General features: G+C 41.6%; 2 protein-coding genes across 2 annotated transcripts; one reads left to right on the top strand and one right to left on the bottom strand.

Annotated features, from left to right (window-relative positions):
* Positions 1-1,818: 1,818 nt before the first annotated feature.
* pde1ca (phosphodiesterase 1C, calmodulin-dependent a) lies at positions 1,819-9,920 on the top strand. The gene is made up of 17 exons (XM_034148837.1): positions 1,819-1,903; positions 3,470-3,523; positions 3,626-3,779; positions 4,330-4,443; positions 5,270-5,452; positions 5,612-5,678; positions 5,812-5,928; positions 6,044-6,184; positions 6,321-6,421; positions 6,490-6,618; positions 6,785-6,886; positions 7,680-7,800; positions 7,997-8,078; positions 8,169-8,289; positions 8,589-8,764; positions 8,960-9,193; positions 9,565-9,920. The coding sequence occupies exons 1-17, from the start codon at positions 1,819-1,821 to the stop codon at positions 9,723-9,725; spliced, it is 2,142 nt and encodes a 713-aa protein (XP_034004728.1). The 3' UTR covers positions 9,726-9,920.
* Positions 9,921-11,175: 1,255 nt separating this feature from the next.
* ppp1r17 (protein phosphatase 1 regulatory subunit 17) lies at positions 11,176-12,467 on the bottom strand. The gene is made up of 4 exons (XM_034149259.1): positions 12,373-12,467; positions 11,781-11,871; positions 11,465-11,623; positions 11,176-11,317 (listed from the first exon to the last, which is right to left on the bottom strand). Exons 2-4 carry the CDS (start codon positions 11,848-11,850, stop codon positions 11,247-11,249), a joined length of 300 nt encoding a protein of 99 aa, XP_034005150.1. The 5' UTR covers positions 11,851-11,871; positions 12,373-12,467; the 3' UTR covers positions 11,176-11,246.
* Positions 12,468-12,485: the final 18 nt, after the last annotated feature.

A 12,485-nucleotide genomic window follows, 5' to 3' on the forward strand; every position in this document is an offset into this window, starting at 1 on the left:
CTCACACTGACAACAGCTCAGATGACCAAGAGACATCAAATCACAGGATGGTCATGTGCTTTTCTAAAAAGGAAATTCAATTAACTTCAGAGGACGAGCCAGGAAGAGAGGCTGCAGATATACTTGTTTTACACAGAAACTATTTGTTCTATTGCTTTTTCACTTCCCACTTCTTTGAAATAAAAAGCTCCTACTTGACCAAATAAATTAGGAAGGAACTTTTTATTCAGCTTCTTCCACCCGCTATGCTCCCAGGAGAACACTCTGCTTCATTTCTGCTTGGCTGCTCAACCCTTGTGTGTTATGGCATGTGTGTGTGTAACACTTGACAGCCGTGTCTCAACAAAAGACGGTATGTCACAACCCGTCTCACTTTTATACCTCAGTAACTGGAAGGAGTAATGATGAAGCGGAGTGATCACAGTTAAACTCCTCCACCCTGTCAGCTCTGAACAGTCTGCTGTGTTTCACTCATGGCTGAGCACTGACAGAAAGCGTACAATATTATATATCCATCCAGTGTCTTTTTCCTCTATCAGTCGACTTTTTAAAAACTACCCAAGCACACTGTTATCAAGTCAGTTCTAATGACTTATTGCTCTATTGAAATATAATAAGATTGCATCCTTTATTAACCCTCATAAGGGCTGCACTCATCTTCTAACGTCCAAGCTTCGGAGGCTTCTCATATTCTTCCCAGCCCTATCAGATGTCCCTGCTCTCATTTAACGGTGTGGTCTTCTATAACTTGACCCTGCTGAAGGCTACAATGACCGTCAGTCCTTTCTCGGGACTCAATCAGGCAAACTGTTTTTCATTTCCTGGAATCAATCATCCCCGACAAGAGTAACATCATCTTCACTTCTTCCAATCAGCTCGTTGAGGATCTGTTCAGTATGTTTGCTTAATAAATGTTTCCACTACTGAAACATCTGCATGACTTTCACTCTGACAACCTAATTTTAAAGCTGGTGCCTCACAACAATTGTGAATTTTAAATTACATTGACACTTTGGCTATACTGTCCATCTTACATTTGTCCCAATAAAGCATTTCTTCTGAGTCTTGGAGTACAGGAACACCTCATTTAACAAAATGACAGACTTGAGGTGATACAGAGTTCAGGTTTGTGCCTAAATATGCCGATAACAGACATAAAATTCCCCAAATCTCCCAGTAATCTGGCAGCCATGATGATGACGATACAATGGTGAGTTGTATTTAGATGACAGCATTAGGATTTCTTGTGAAATGAATGTTTTTCCCCTGTAGATAAAAGCAAACCATCTGTAAATGATTGTACAATAGGTCAGGGATACATGAGAATTTCTTTGTACCTTATTCTGAGTGTGAGAAAAAAATGGTCATGACCACACATTCTCTTTCATAGTTCCTACATGGCACAAAAGAACAAATCTGTACAAGTTGTTCTGCACGAGATCCAGTGTCTTGTCACATTCACGAGATAAAATGTACAACAAAATGCAGGCCATATTGGAAGTGTTCTACCGGAAATGCACCAATACATATATTAAGGAGAGAAACTGGAGAGAGTTGCCATTGTAGGTGCTGTTGCAGGATCACAGTGGCCTTGAGAGATGAAGAGCAGGGAAGAGGAGGAGGGGCGGAGGAGGCCAGCATTCCTCCTGAACACGGCAGCTCACAGCTCCACAGCACCGTCAGCCTCCAGCGGGACTACGAGCACTGCCAGGGTTACAGCCAGCAGAGGGAACAGCCTCCTGTTCAGCCTCTCCTGGGAAACATCTCTCTGAACACACAGCCTCCGAGAGAGCAGAGCAGCACACACCAAGAGCCACAATGACACAGCCAACATCTAAAAAACAGGGGATTAAAAAGTGTCGGAGTGCCACTTTCAGCATTGATGGATTCAGCTTCACCATCGGTAAGAGACTCCTTGTTACAGTGGGTATGATGTGTGTGTGTGTGTGTGTGTGTGTGTGCATGAGTGTGTTGCTGAACAGGTGGTGTTCTTTACTTAAGGTTTATGGTATTGCAGGTGCTCACTCTCAGTGCAATTTTCTTTGTATGTCGCATGTCACTCAAGAGAAAGAAATATTCTTTTGTACTGACAGCTTTAACAAAATCACTAATATTTCTACTTTATCCTTATCCATAAAATGACCTCTTTTAATTTGATGTTGTATGAATATACAGTTACTTGTGAATCAGCCTGTGAGGCCCTTTAGAGTCCTTTGTGTCTATTCAATGGTGTACATCCTCTCCTTATTTCTAATGAAAATTAAATCTTAATGCTCCAGCTTACATTGATATTTAAGACAAAAGTGTTTCACCAACTCTGTGTAAATAGTTTGTGTTTGGCCCTTTCCTGTTCCAACATGACAGAGCCCATGTGCTCAAAGCAGCCCAAAAGAGAACTCTAACCAAACTCCATCCAACTGAACCCATCCTCAGTGTTAAAACTCATCAATGCCCCTCATTTTTTGTTATCTTTCCAGGTTTCCCTTCATTAACTGGCTTGTAGTAGACTTAATTGCCTCTTTACAGCCGTGGTCCAGGGTTGTATGCACAGAAAAGCAATAACCATTCACTTCCTGTGTCATTTCCCTGTCTACAGGTAGTGCTAGGCTAGTTGCATAACGTTGTAGTCAAAGAGCTTGTGCACCAGGTGTTGTTCAGGCTTACTGCAGTCAGATTGCATGCAGCACAGTTGTTTGTGTGGAAATCCTTGTCAGGGTCATGGACAGGAAGTTGGACAATGAATGTTATCAAACTCTTTTTAATTTGGGCGGAAAAGACTGAAATTACTCCCACATCCAAGCGTGATCTGCAGTTGTATAGACTGATACTTCGGGCACACAGATATGAAAACAGTGTCTACACATTACATCGGTTGAAGATAATATAATACAGAAAATATAATTGTGAAGGCCATGTCATTTTACAGTGTGTGTCTGTGTTTACTGACTGCTGTCTCTATGGGAACCAGAAGAGATGACATAAATGTGACATCACTTTGACTGGTGCTAGTGTGTGTGTGTGTGTGTGTGTGTGTGTGTGTGTGTGTGTGTGTGTGTGTGTGTGTGTGTGTGTGTGTGTGTGTAGTCAGTTGTTAGGGTGCTGAGCTCAGGGAGTCATTATCACTAATGAAGTGGATGTGCTGTATTTCCTCCTTTTCTGCCTGATTCCAGCCATACACTCATCCTCCCCAATCACTCACACACACACACACACACACACACACACACACACACACACACACACACACACACACACACACACAGTAATCCTTTCTGGTCTGGAGTGGCAGGTGTCCTCCTGGGTCGCTATATTTATCCTGTTATTACGTATTTACATGTTTACTTCACTGTATTTGTATTATGTATATGCTTATTTTAATGACTTAATTCGTAGTTGCTGTGGCCTTTAAACACCATACTTAAAGAACAAATGAGAATTTAAAATGAAAGAATGTCTCTTATCTTTCCAGTTGCTAACGAGGGATCGGAAAAAAACACCCGCCATCCACTGGCTCGCTTTGCACGTGAGTTCACCAAAAATGTCCCCTTTCTATTTCAAGTTATGGTCCTGGATTGTTTTAGATATTTGTAGATATATTATCAGTGATTGTATGAAAACTGTTCAGGCTCACGATCCCAGAATGCACTCTGCCCTGCTGTCAAAGCCGGCTCCACTGAACCCAAAGGGATCGGGATAGACCCGCGCAGCTCCGAGGAGATCCTGGCGGACGAGCTGCCTGTCCCTGACTCTGCCGACGCCATGGAGAGGACTGCTATCAGGTCACACACACACACACACACACACACACACACACACACACACACACACACACACACACACACACACACACACACACACACACACACACACACACACACACACAGAAACATCAGATTTCCGTTTGGGTCTGCATGTTACAACTGGCAAATCATGGAGTTGTAAAGCAGTTCTGTGTTTTGCTTTGTGGTGAAATTAATTTTGTGAGACAAATAATAACACCTTCTACGTGATTTTACTGTTTTATCATCAAAACCACTGAGATTCTCTCAAGATGCACACATTCTCTCGACAAATATGTTTACATTATTTGTGAGAAGTGGCCTCTACATGCATTTTAGAAATTAGTAGAGGAGATATTACTATTTTAAAGGCCTTTTAATTTAAGAGTGAAAACAATGGCTACTAGTTTCAGAAGGGAGAACAGAAGAGTGTATTCAGCGATGTTATGGTAAAACGGATTATAGTGAAAGGTTTCTGGTTTTAGGAACTCAAGTTAAAGCATGTGGCATTGTTTGTATAAAGGTGTGTTGCTGACGGTGTGTGTTGCAGGTTGAGATGTCTCGTGAAGCAGCTGGAGAGGGGGGAGGCTTCTGTGCCCGACCTGAAGAAGAACCTGGAGAACGCTGCCTCAGTCCTAGAATCGCTTTACATTGAAGAAACAAGGCAAGAAACCATACGAAAACATGAACTGTGTCAAACAAAGTACCTCATTTTGACATTCTTCTCTTGAATGTCGCTAAGACTGATTATGATTGGTCGAAACTTAGACTTTTCAGCAGTTTGGGAAGGAGTATTCTGATTGTTTACCTTCATTATGTAAGTAAATGCAGCAAAAAAAACAATGTAAAAATTATTTATTAAAGCCCCGAAAGAAATATGAGCACCTAAAGTATCCAAGTAGTCGTTATGCTGTATGGTCCTTTTCAGAAGATTATATTCTGTATGGATTTAATATAATTTACTATAATAATGATAACCCAATATATGTTGTATGAATCTTAGATGAGGAGATATCAAGACCTTTTAACACAAACCATCGAGATCCAAGCAGCTCAGCCTTTCAGTATTAATATAACTCATGACTCCAGGATGATTTAAAGTACTTTTATGCAAAGTTCAGAGGGGCCATGGAAGTTGTAACGTGTACAAAAACAACAGCCTTCACACTGTTGAAAAAGGTACAAAAACAAGTCTTTCTGTGTCAGTTGCCGCAGCAACACTAACCAATTAGACTCCAAACATACTGTGAGCTCAACTTTGAATCTTAAATCTCAGGTTATTGCTGCATTCATTACAAATGTGCCTATTGTATAGCAGTTACCATTTTTCTACATACGAAGAGAAAGTTGAATCGATGGAATTCAGCTTTGAATTACACTTACTCTGCAGAAAAAGTTAGATAAATCATCAAGTCAAATGATAGCTTTTTAAGTAACCTGCAAATAATTGTACATTGTATGAGTCATTGCCTTTGTGTGTCTCCGTGCAGGCGGCTGGTGGACCTGGAGGACGAGCTGAGTGACATCCAGTCGGACACGGTGCCTTCAGAGGTCCGGGACTGGCTGGCCTCCACCTTCACCCGGCAGAGAGGCCTGATGCTGCGCCGCAACGAAGACAAGCCGCGCTTCAAAAGCATCGTCCACGCAGTGCAGGCTGGCATCTTTGTGGAGAGGTCTGATGGGTTTACTTTTATTATAATGTCTCTGGGAATAGAACACTTTTTTGGATGTTTAAGAGATAGGAAATGATTTGATTGAATAAAACAGAACCAAAAGAAGTAGTAATACTAACTAGTCAGTGTGTTTGACTGTGTGTTATATCTGTGTGGCAGGATGTACCGACGAACCTCCAACTTGGCTGGTCTTAGTTATCCCTCAAATGTCATTACTGTGATCAAGGTATTCATGAGTTTATGTATGTGTTTGTTTATTGTGAAATGATTGTCATAGATTGTGCAGGTGAAGGATAACAATCATTTGTACAGAAAAAACTAAAATGTTCTAAATAAACTTCTTTGTGTATCTGCTCCAGCACGTGGACATGTGGTCCTTCGATGTGTTTGCGCTGAACGAGGCAAGTGGAGACCACGCTCTGAAGTTTGTCTTCTACGAGCTGCTCACCAGATACGACCTGATCAATCGTTTCAAGGTATGAATGCACAGTTAAGATTCTACAGATAGGTGATTCCGTGTGATCTTTCTAGTTTATTTACTCATACGTGGTTCAAATGTCGTGTTTTATTGTTGCGTCTCGTCTCTTGCAGGTCCCTATTTCAGCTCTCATGTCGTTCGTAGACTCGTTGGAGATGGGCTACAGCAAATACAAGAATCCTTACCACAACCTGATGCATGCAGCTGATGTAACACAGACCATCCACTACCTGCTGCTCAAGACTGGCATGGTGGTGAGTGTTGATGCAAACTTTTTAAAGAAGGGAATGCAGAGAGAGCTTTTCAATACTCAAAACAAAAAGGAAACAAGTCCTTCCCTCCGTCACTTGAGAAAGTATATAATCTCTAATCTCTGTTTCTCTCTCTCAGCACTGGTTAACTGAGTTGGAGATCTTCGCCATCATTTTTGCAGCAGCCATCCATGACTTTGAACACACAGGGACCACCAATAACTTCCATATTCAGACCAGGTAACTTCCACCCAGCATCATTTGTGTCTCTGGTCATTTTTCAGTAAGTAACTGTGTGGGCTCTGCAGGTCAGACACAGCCATGTTGTACAATGACCGAGCCGTCCTGGAGAACTACCACGTCAGCGCCGCCTATCGACTCCTGCAGTCCGGAGACGACATGAACATCTTCACCAATCTTTCCAAAGACGACTGGAGGTGAGGACTAACACCTGAGGGTGATGTGTCATCATTTAAGGTGTTTCATCATAAGTGTAAAGAGTCTTATGTCGCGTCATGGAAAAATAGCAAACACAATTCAAGGTATTGTTTGGCTATCCATCCATTTGCTGTTGTGATGTTTTCCTTTCATCCGATCCTCCAGAGAGGTGCGGACGCTGGTAGTGGAGATGGTTTTGGCCACAGACATGTCCTGCCACTTCCAGCAGATCAAAGCCATGAAGAGCTTCCTGCAGCAGCCGGAGACGTGAGTACCGTTGCATTATGGGGAGTCAGATTTGGTGACATTAAATAAGGTTTAAACACCTTAGTGGGGATGCTGACACTATCACAACATGGGTTTAACACCATTATAACTACTTGTGTTACTATAGCGGTGTTGTGCTGTAGCAAGTAAATATCATTGTGGAAGTGGTATTATAGCTGAATTATGATTTTTACTCTAGCTGAGTAATTCCCCATACCTGAGAAAAAATATTCTTTGGCCAAACCTGGATTATATGTCTAAATCATATACAGTCTATGGTTTAAATGTAACATAGTACAAATACAACTATTCATAACTACTATTTAATTGTTATAGTGGCCATTTTGTAATGTAATTTCATTTGAACTAAACCACACAACCTGACAAAAGCAATTAAAATGTACCTGGACAAGTCAGTGTGTGGCATCAGAGGAGAGTTTTCACACCTCACCTCAAGAGACACCGACACAGGCCAGGACTTGTTGGCTGACGATTTTTGTGACTCATTCGATGTGATAATTCATACCAGTTAAGAGGGGCAGGTTTTCAGCTGTGCTAGCATCATTGCCGTGAAATCTGTTTAAAATAATAGTGTTCTCCAGAGGATAAACCCTACTGATTCTAGTAATCACCTGCCTTGTCCTCTTGCGCCATCATGACTTTACCAACACTTCAAGAGCCATGCAGAACTTCATGCTTTACATCAGCTACACAATCAAGTACTTGTCTTTTAGATATTGCACAGCAGCTTGTCAGTTCATTTATATAACTGACTGACTGACTGTATTTGCAGGATAGACAAACCGAAGGCCTTATCTCTGCTGCTGCACACTGCGGATATCAGCCACCCCGCCAAACGCTGGGACCTCCATCACCGCTGGACCACATCCCTGCTGGAGGAGTTCTTCAGACAGGTAGCCACTAACTGTCACCTACATTTAGCTTAATTTAGCATTTTAAATGGGCTAACAAAGGCCGCCAGCATCAACAAAACGTATTCAGAGTAAGAGTCAACTTAACAGGACATACATTGACACAACACAGGAAACTAAACTAAAGGTTAAATCCAAAATAGTGATGTGTTGTTGATGTTTCTGAATTTGTTTTCAGGGTGATAAAGAAGCAGAGCTGGGTCTACCTTTCTCTCCTCTCTGTGACCGAAAATCCACTTTGGTGGCCCAGTCCCAGATTGGTAAGGTATACAAAATAACACTACAAATACAGATGCATCCTAATGAGTTCCTGATTCTATGAATGTTGATTTGGCTTCTGTTTCCTGCAGGATTCATCGACTTCATCGTGGAGCCAACTTTCACGGTGCTGGCAGAAATGATCGAGAGGATTGTGACACCGCTTATCGAGGAAGCCTCTCGCTCTGAGTTGAACGGATTAAGACACTCTAGGTGACACACAAAAGACCCTCATTTTCTGAGTGACACTCCTTACACTGACGTTGTTCGATAAGACCTGAAAAAATGTAATAAAAACAACGAATATAACACGTCAGACACATTTTGGACACTAGATGTCAGTGTAGTGCCATTAGACTAGAAATGATACGATATACTGGCTCCCTCAAACACTTACTGTACGGTTGGTAAATATTGTAATATATATTAGCACCACAGTCATGCTTCTCTTACACTTTGTGTTATGTGCATGGCTGATTCTTTGTGCCCATGCCTGTTTACTCTGTCCACAGTGACCAGAGTATCGTCTGCAGCGATGGAAAGCAGTCCAGTGTGAAGTCCAGTGTGAAGAGCACGGGCTCAGAGGGAAGCTGCTCTCTGACCACCGTGGACTTCAAGAGCTTCAAGGTCACGTGGAACCAGGAGATTCAGCAAAACAGGGAGACGTGGAAGGCCCAGGCAGCCAAAGGTATCCACAATTATCTTTTAATATCTGTTACTCCAATATATGTTTCAATAATGGCTATTTAAACTGTATACTAGACAACGGCAGAACTGAGTACACATTAATATCTGTTTATGTATTGCAAGTAATATCAATCAATCAATTCCTCAATGTTTGTATTCATTTCTAAATGGTGTATTTGTGTGTTTGTGCGTGTAGATCTGAAAGAAAAGACTAAGAATGAGGGAGAGGAGGGCGGCCAGCTGGAGAAAGACACAGAAGAGGAGAAACAGTCGAGTTCCAACACAGGACAGGAGGAGAGGAAGAGAGATGTGGGGGGGGAGGGGGAGACAACACCTAAAGAGGAGGGAGGAGAAAAACAATCAGATGCAGGAGCTCAGAGCACACACAGGAAGAAACCTGAAGGCCACACGGAGAAGCAGCAGAACAATGGTACACACGCGACTACTAGCTTTCACACAGAACATGACTTAGTACATGGCTTCCCTGCACTATTAAGGTTTCATATACAAGTACATATTGTTGATAATACTTCTGTAGTCTGTTACTGAAGTCAGATTTCTATGCAGGGTTGTTACTTGCAACCCTGTGGAGTATAATTACAGTTTCTTATTATATACATTCTTTATTGTCATATTCAAATAATACACACACAAATGTGAGTTAACCAAGATACATGGGCTATTCTCTGACATTTTGTAGACTTTTAAAAGCTGCAGATGTTGCAAGAAGTTGTTAAAAACACAAAAGCTCAAAGTCTGGAGCGTGTTTCCTTGCTAACTCTCATGTTGCTGTCTCTGCAGTGCCTCAGCCTGAGTGTCGTCTGATCCATTACTGCAAGAGACCGAGCTACACTGCCAGCTCCTACCGGCTGGTCAGGTCAAAGGTCACGGAGATGCGGCCCATTGATGCCCGGGGGAAAGCCCGCAGACTGCAGCGCATCTCCCTGCGGCGCCGAAAGTGACCTAAAGTACATCAGCGTGATGTCACATCGTGAGATATTACCACATGATGACGGGTCTTTGTTCATATTTGCATATAGCCTTGTACTTCAGCAGATCTCCTGCTGAGTTTCAATCTTGTATAGGTCACTGTTGATGATGTATTAACCCCACCCTCTTTTAGATGTCTCTCAACTTAATTACTTGCAGCTCCTAATTCTTTTGGACTTAGCACTTTTTTTTGGAAAATGCTCCTTCAAACTATGACTTTTGCTAAATACATTTTAATTTCCAATTATTATTCTTAATTATTATTTCTGTTTGATCATTTAAAGACATTTTGTATTAGGCTTTCCCTTCCCTTCTCTCCCTCTGTTGTCCCGCTGGAGAAATGAATGTGTTCTTTAATGTAATTTAACTCAGTCTCAGTGTAGGTTTTTGCCATGTTTGTTTATTTTGATGGTTTAATACATCGAGGCACTGCTGAATTGTCTCAAACAATCTCATTTAACTTATAATTTATCTAAGTGTTACCAGTGAGTCCCTAGCAGAGTTCAGTTTGTGTGCTTTCTTCAAAAAGCAGTCAGAGTGAGACATAAGCCATACCTGAGGACAGGAGTGGTAAGTATTATACTTTAAATGCTGCACATTTATATATATCAAATCAAACTGATAGTCAACTAATATTTTTAAATTAGAGTGAGATTAAAATCTGAGTTTTCTCTCAAGTGTTGAGCTGCAGTGGAGTACAGAGTACATTTAATCAAGTACTGTAGGGGCAAAGGCAAATATTATAATTTTTACTTCAATACAGGGCTTTGGGAAATGTACTTCTTGCACCAGAACCAAACCGACGACTCTTGACCCGTCTTTAAATACAATTGTAAAGATCTTCATATGACTTTACACCACACATGTTTGCTTCCTCATTGTGTCTTTTCAATTAAATTCACATTGTGAAAAAGGGTGTATTCTTACCTTGTAACTAGACACTCTTTCCCCAAATGAACAGGGTTTTTGTCTTTGCTTCATTTGAGTTTATTTAATGCATTATCAATTAATGTGGTTTTAAAGACATGCACTGTTTCGGTTGTTTTATACATTTGTTTTTAGTTGTTGGACCAGGTGCTCAATCAAGCAAAGTGCAAACAGGTGTGTCTCATTAAGTCCGGGCACTTTTAACATGAAGGAAGATGGGGGAGACGGCTTTGAAGTAAATGATAAGATATCATTGGTGTGCTGGTTGCTATGGATGGCTGCCCAGAGATAGATTAACAATAATCTACAGATTTTCTATTAATGGTACGTTTATTATTTTGTGTGATTTGGATGTCTGCTCCGTTTAGCTACCCCCGTCAACACAGGTGGCATCTTCCAGTTAGGTGATAAAAGCCATTTAAGAGGGGAGAAGAGAGCACTTTTTGAAATTGTCCTGGTCTTCTGGTGCCAGAAAATGTAAAAAACAAACAAATCTTAAGGCCAAGGCAACATTTAATAAGACTGTAAACATTTATTGACAAGAAAATAGAAGTTAAATCCAGGCTTTAATCCTTGAAGTCCTTCTCCTCGTCCTCTAAGTGGACCATCTGCTTCTCCGCCTTCAGCTGTCTCACTCCTGAAGAAAGGAAGACAGGTTGTCAGCGAAAACACAAAACACACTTCACAGATGTTTGGTTGGAGAGGTTTCTTCTCTGAGACTATCTGAGGAGAATGGAGCTGTGAGAGTCACAAACCTGGACTCATTTTGTGTTAGTGTGCTGACCTGGTATACGTGGAGGAGAGTTGAGGACGGGTGTGTCTTTCCTGCGAGGTTTCTTCTTCTGGACGTCCTCCTGGTCCTCTGAGCAGAGAGCCTTCCCCTCCTCTTCAACGCCCTTCATCTCTGACTTCCTGCCCACCAGGCTCTCCAGCGCCGACTTGTCTGAGAAGATATCATTCAGGTAAAAATCAATGTCAATTAAAAACAATCTGGGCATTTTATTCCTTGAAAATTGGACCAAAAGAGCTCTTAATGATGATTTAATGTTTCAATTATTTTGTACTTTGTGCTATGTTGTGTCATTTAGCTCTGTGCTCACAGTGTTTGCTCTCCTGTGTCATCAGTCGATGTTCAGGCTCCAGGGTCGACCTCACACAGCCAGTCGTCATCTCTGAGGCCCTCGGGGCTTTCTACACGTATCACATAACACACACACACACACGCACACACACACATAAACACACGATCATCCACAATCCATTATTCATGAGGACCTTATGACACTAACAAAGGATAAAGCACTTCAACGCCGTTTGTGTGTGTGTGTGTGTGTGTGTGTGATTGCCTCATCGACACATCTGCTTTACTTTAGATAATACTGCATGAACTCAAGCGTTGATAAAATGACGACAGTCCAACATCAGTTCTTTGTCCACTCTTCTTTACACTTTAAACATGTCCAAACCGGTGTCTTTTAACATATTTGTCAAGTAAGCAGATGCGATCTTTTTTGATTCTCCAAATGATCAACAAAGACAGACACATCTAAAAACAATATATACAAAATAAAATAGATCCCCGAATGGTTGCAAATGTGGCTGCGAAAATGAAACCAAAGCAGAGAAAGCTTTGAAACTGTTTCAGACTAAATCAAAGCAGCCATGATGAATAAGGAATCAAAGTGTTCTTACCTCGGTCTCAGCAGTGTCACACACTCAGAGCAGAGCAGTGAGGGTTATGAAGCTCGGAGGAGGAGCCTCTGCTGATCCCGTTATCTACCCAATCCCCCCCCCCCCCTCCTCCC

This window comes from Trematomus bernacchii, unplaced genomic scaffold (genome assembly GCF_902827165.1).
Source record: "Trematomus bernacchii unplaced genomic scaffold, fTreBer1.1, whole genome shotgun sequence".
NCBI classification, from domain to species: domain Eukaryota; kingdom Metazoa; phylum Chordata; class Actinopteri; order Perciformes; family Nototheniidae; genus Trematomus; species Trematomus bernacchii.

Excerpts from the sequence above, each read along its gene's own strand:
- pde1ca (XM_034148837.1), top strand. The coding sequence starts at position 1,819 with ATGACACAGCCAACATCTAAAAAACAGGGGATTAAAAAGTGTCGGAGT. Across the intron at positions 6,619-6,784 it reads CTTTCCAAAGACGACTGGAG|AGAGGTGCGGACGCTGGTAG; the intron begins GTGAGGACTAAC and ends CCGATCCTCCAG. Across the intron at positions 8,079-8,168 it reads GGTGGCCCAGTCCCAGATTG|GATTCATCGACTTCATCGTG; the intron begins GTAAGGTATACA and ends TGTTTCCTGCAG.
- ppp1r17 (XM_034149259.1), bottom strand. The coding sequence starts at position 11,850 with ATGACGACTGGCTGTGTGAGGTCGACCCTGGAGCCTGAACATCGACTG. Across the intron at positions 11,624-11,780 it reads GACACAGGAGAGCAAACACT|ACAAGTCGGCGCTGGAGAGC; the intron begins GTGAGCACAGAG and ends ATATCTTCTCAG. Across the intron at positions 11,318-11,464 it reads CTCTCCTCCACGTATACCAG|GAGTGAGACAGCTGAAGGCG; the intron begins GTCAGCACACTA and ends TCCTTTCTTCAG.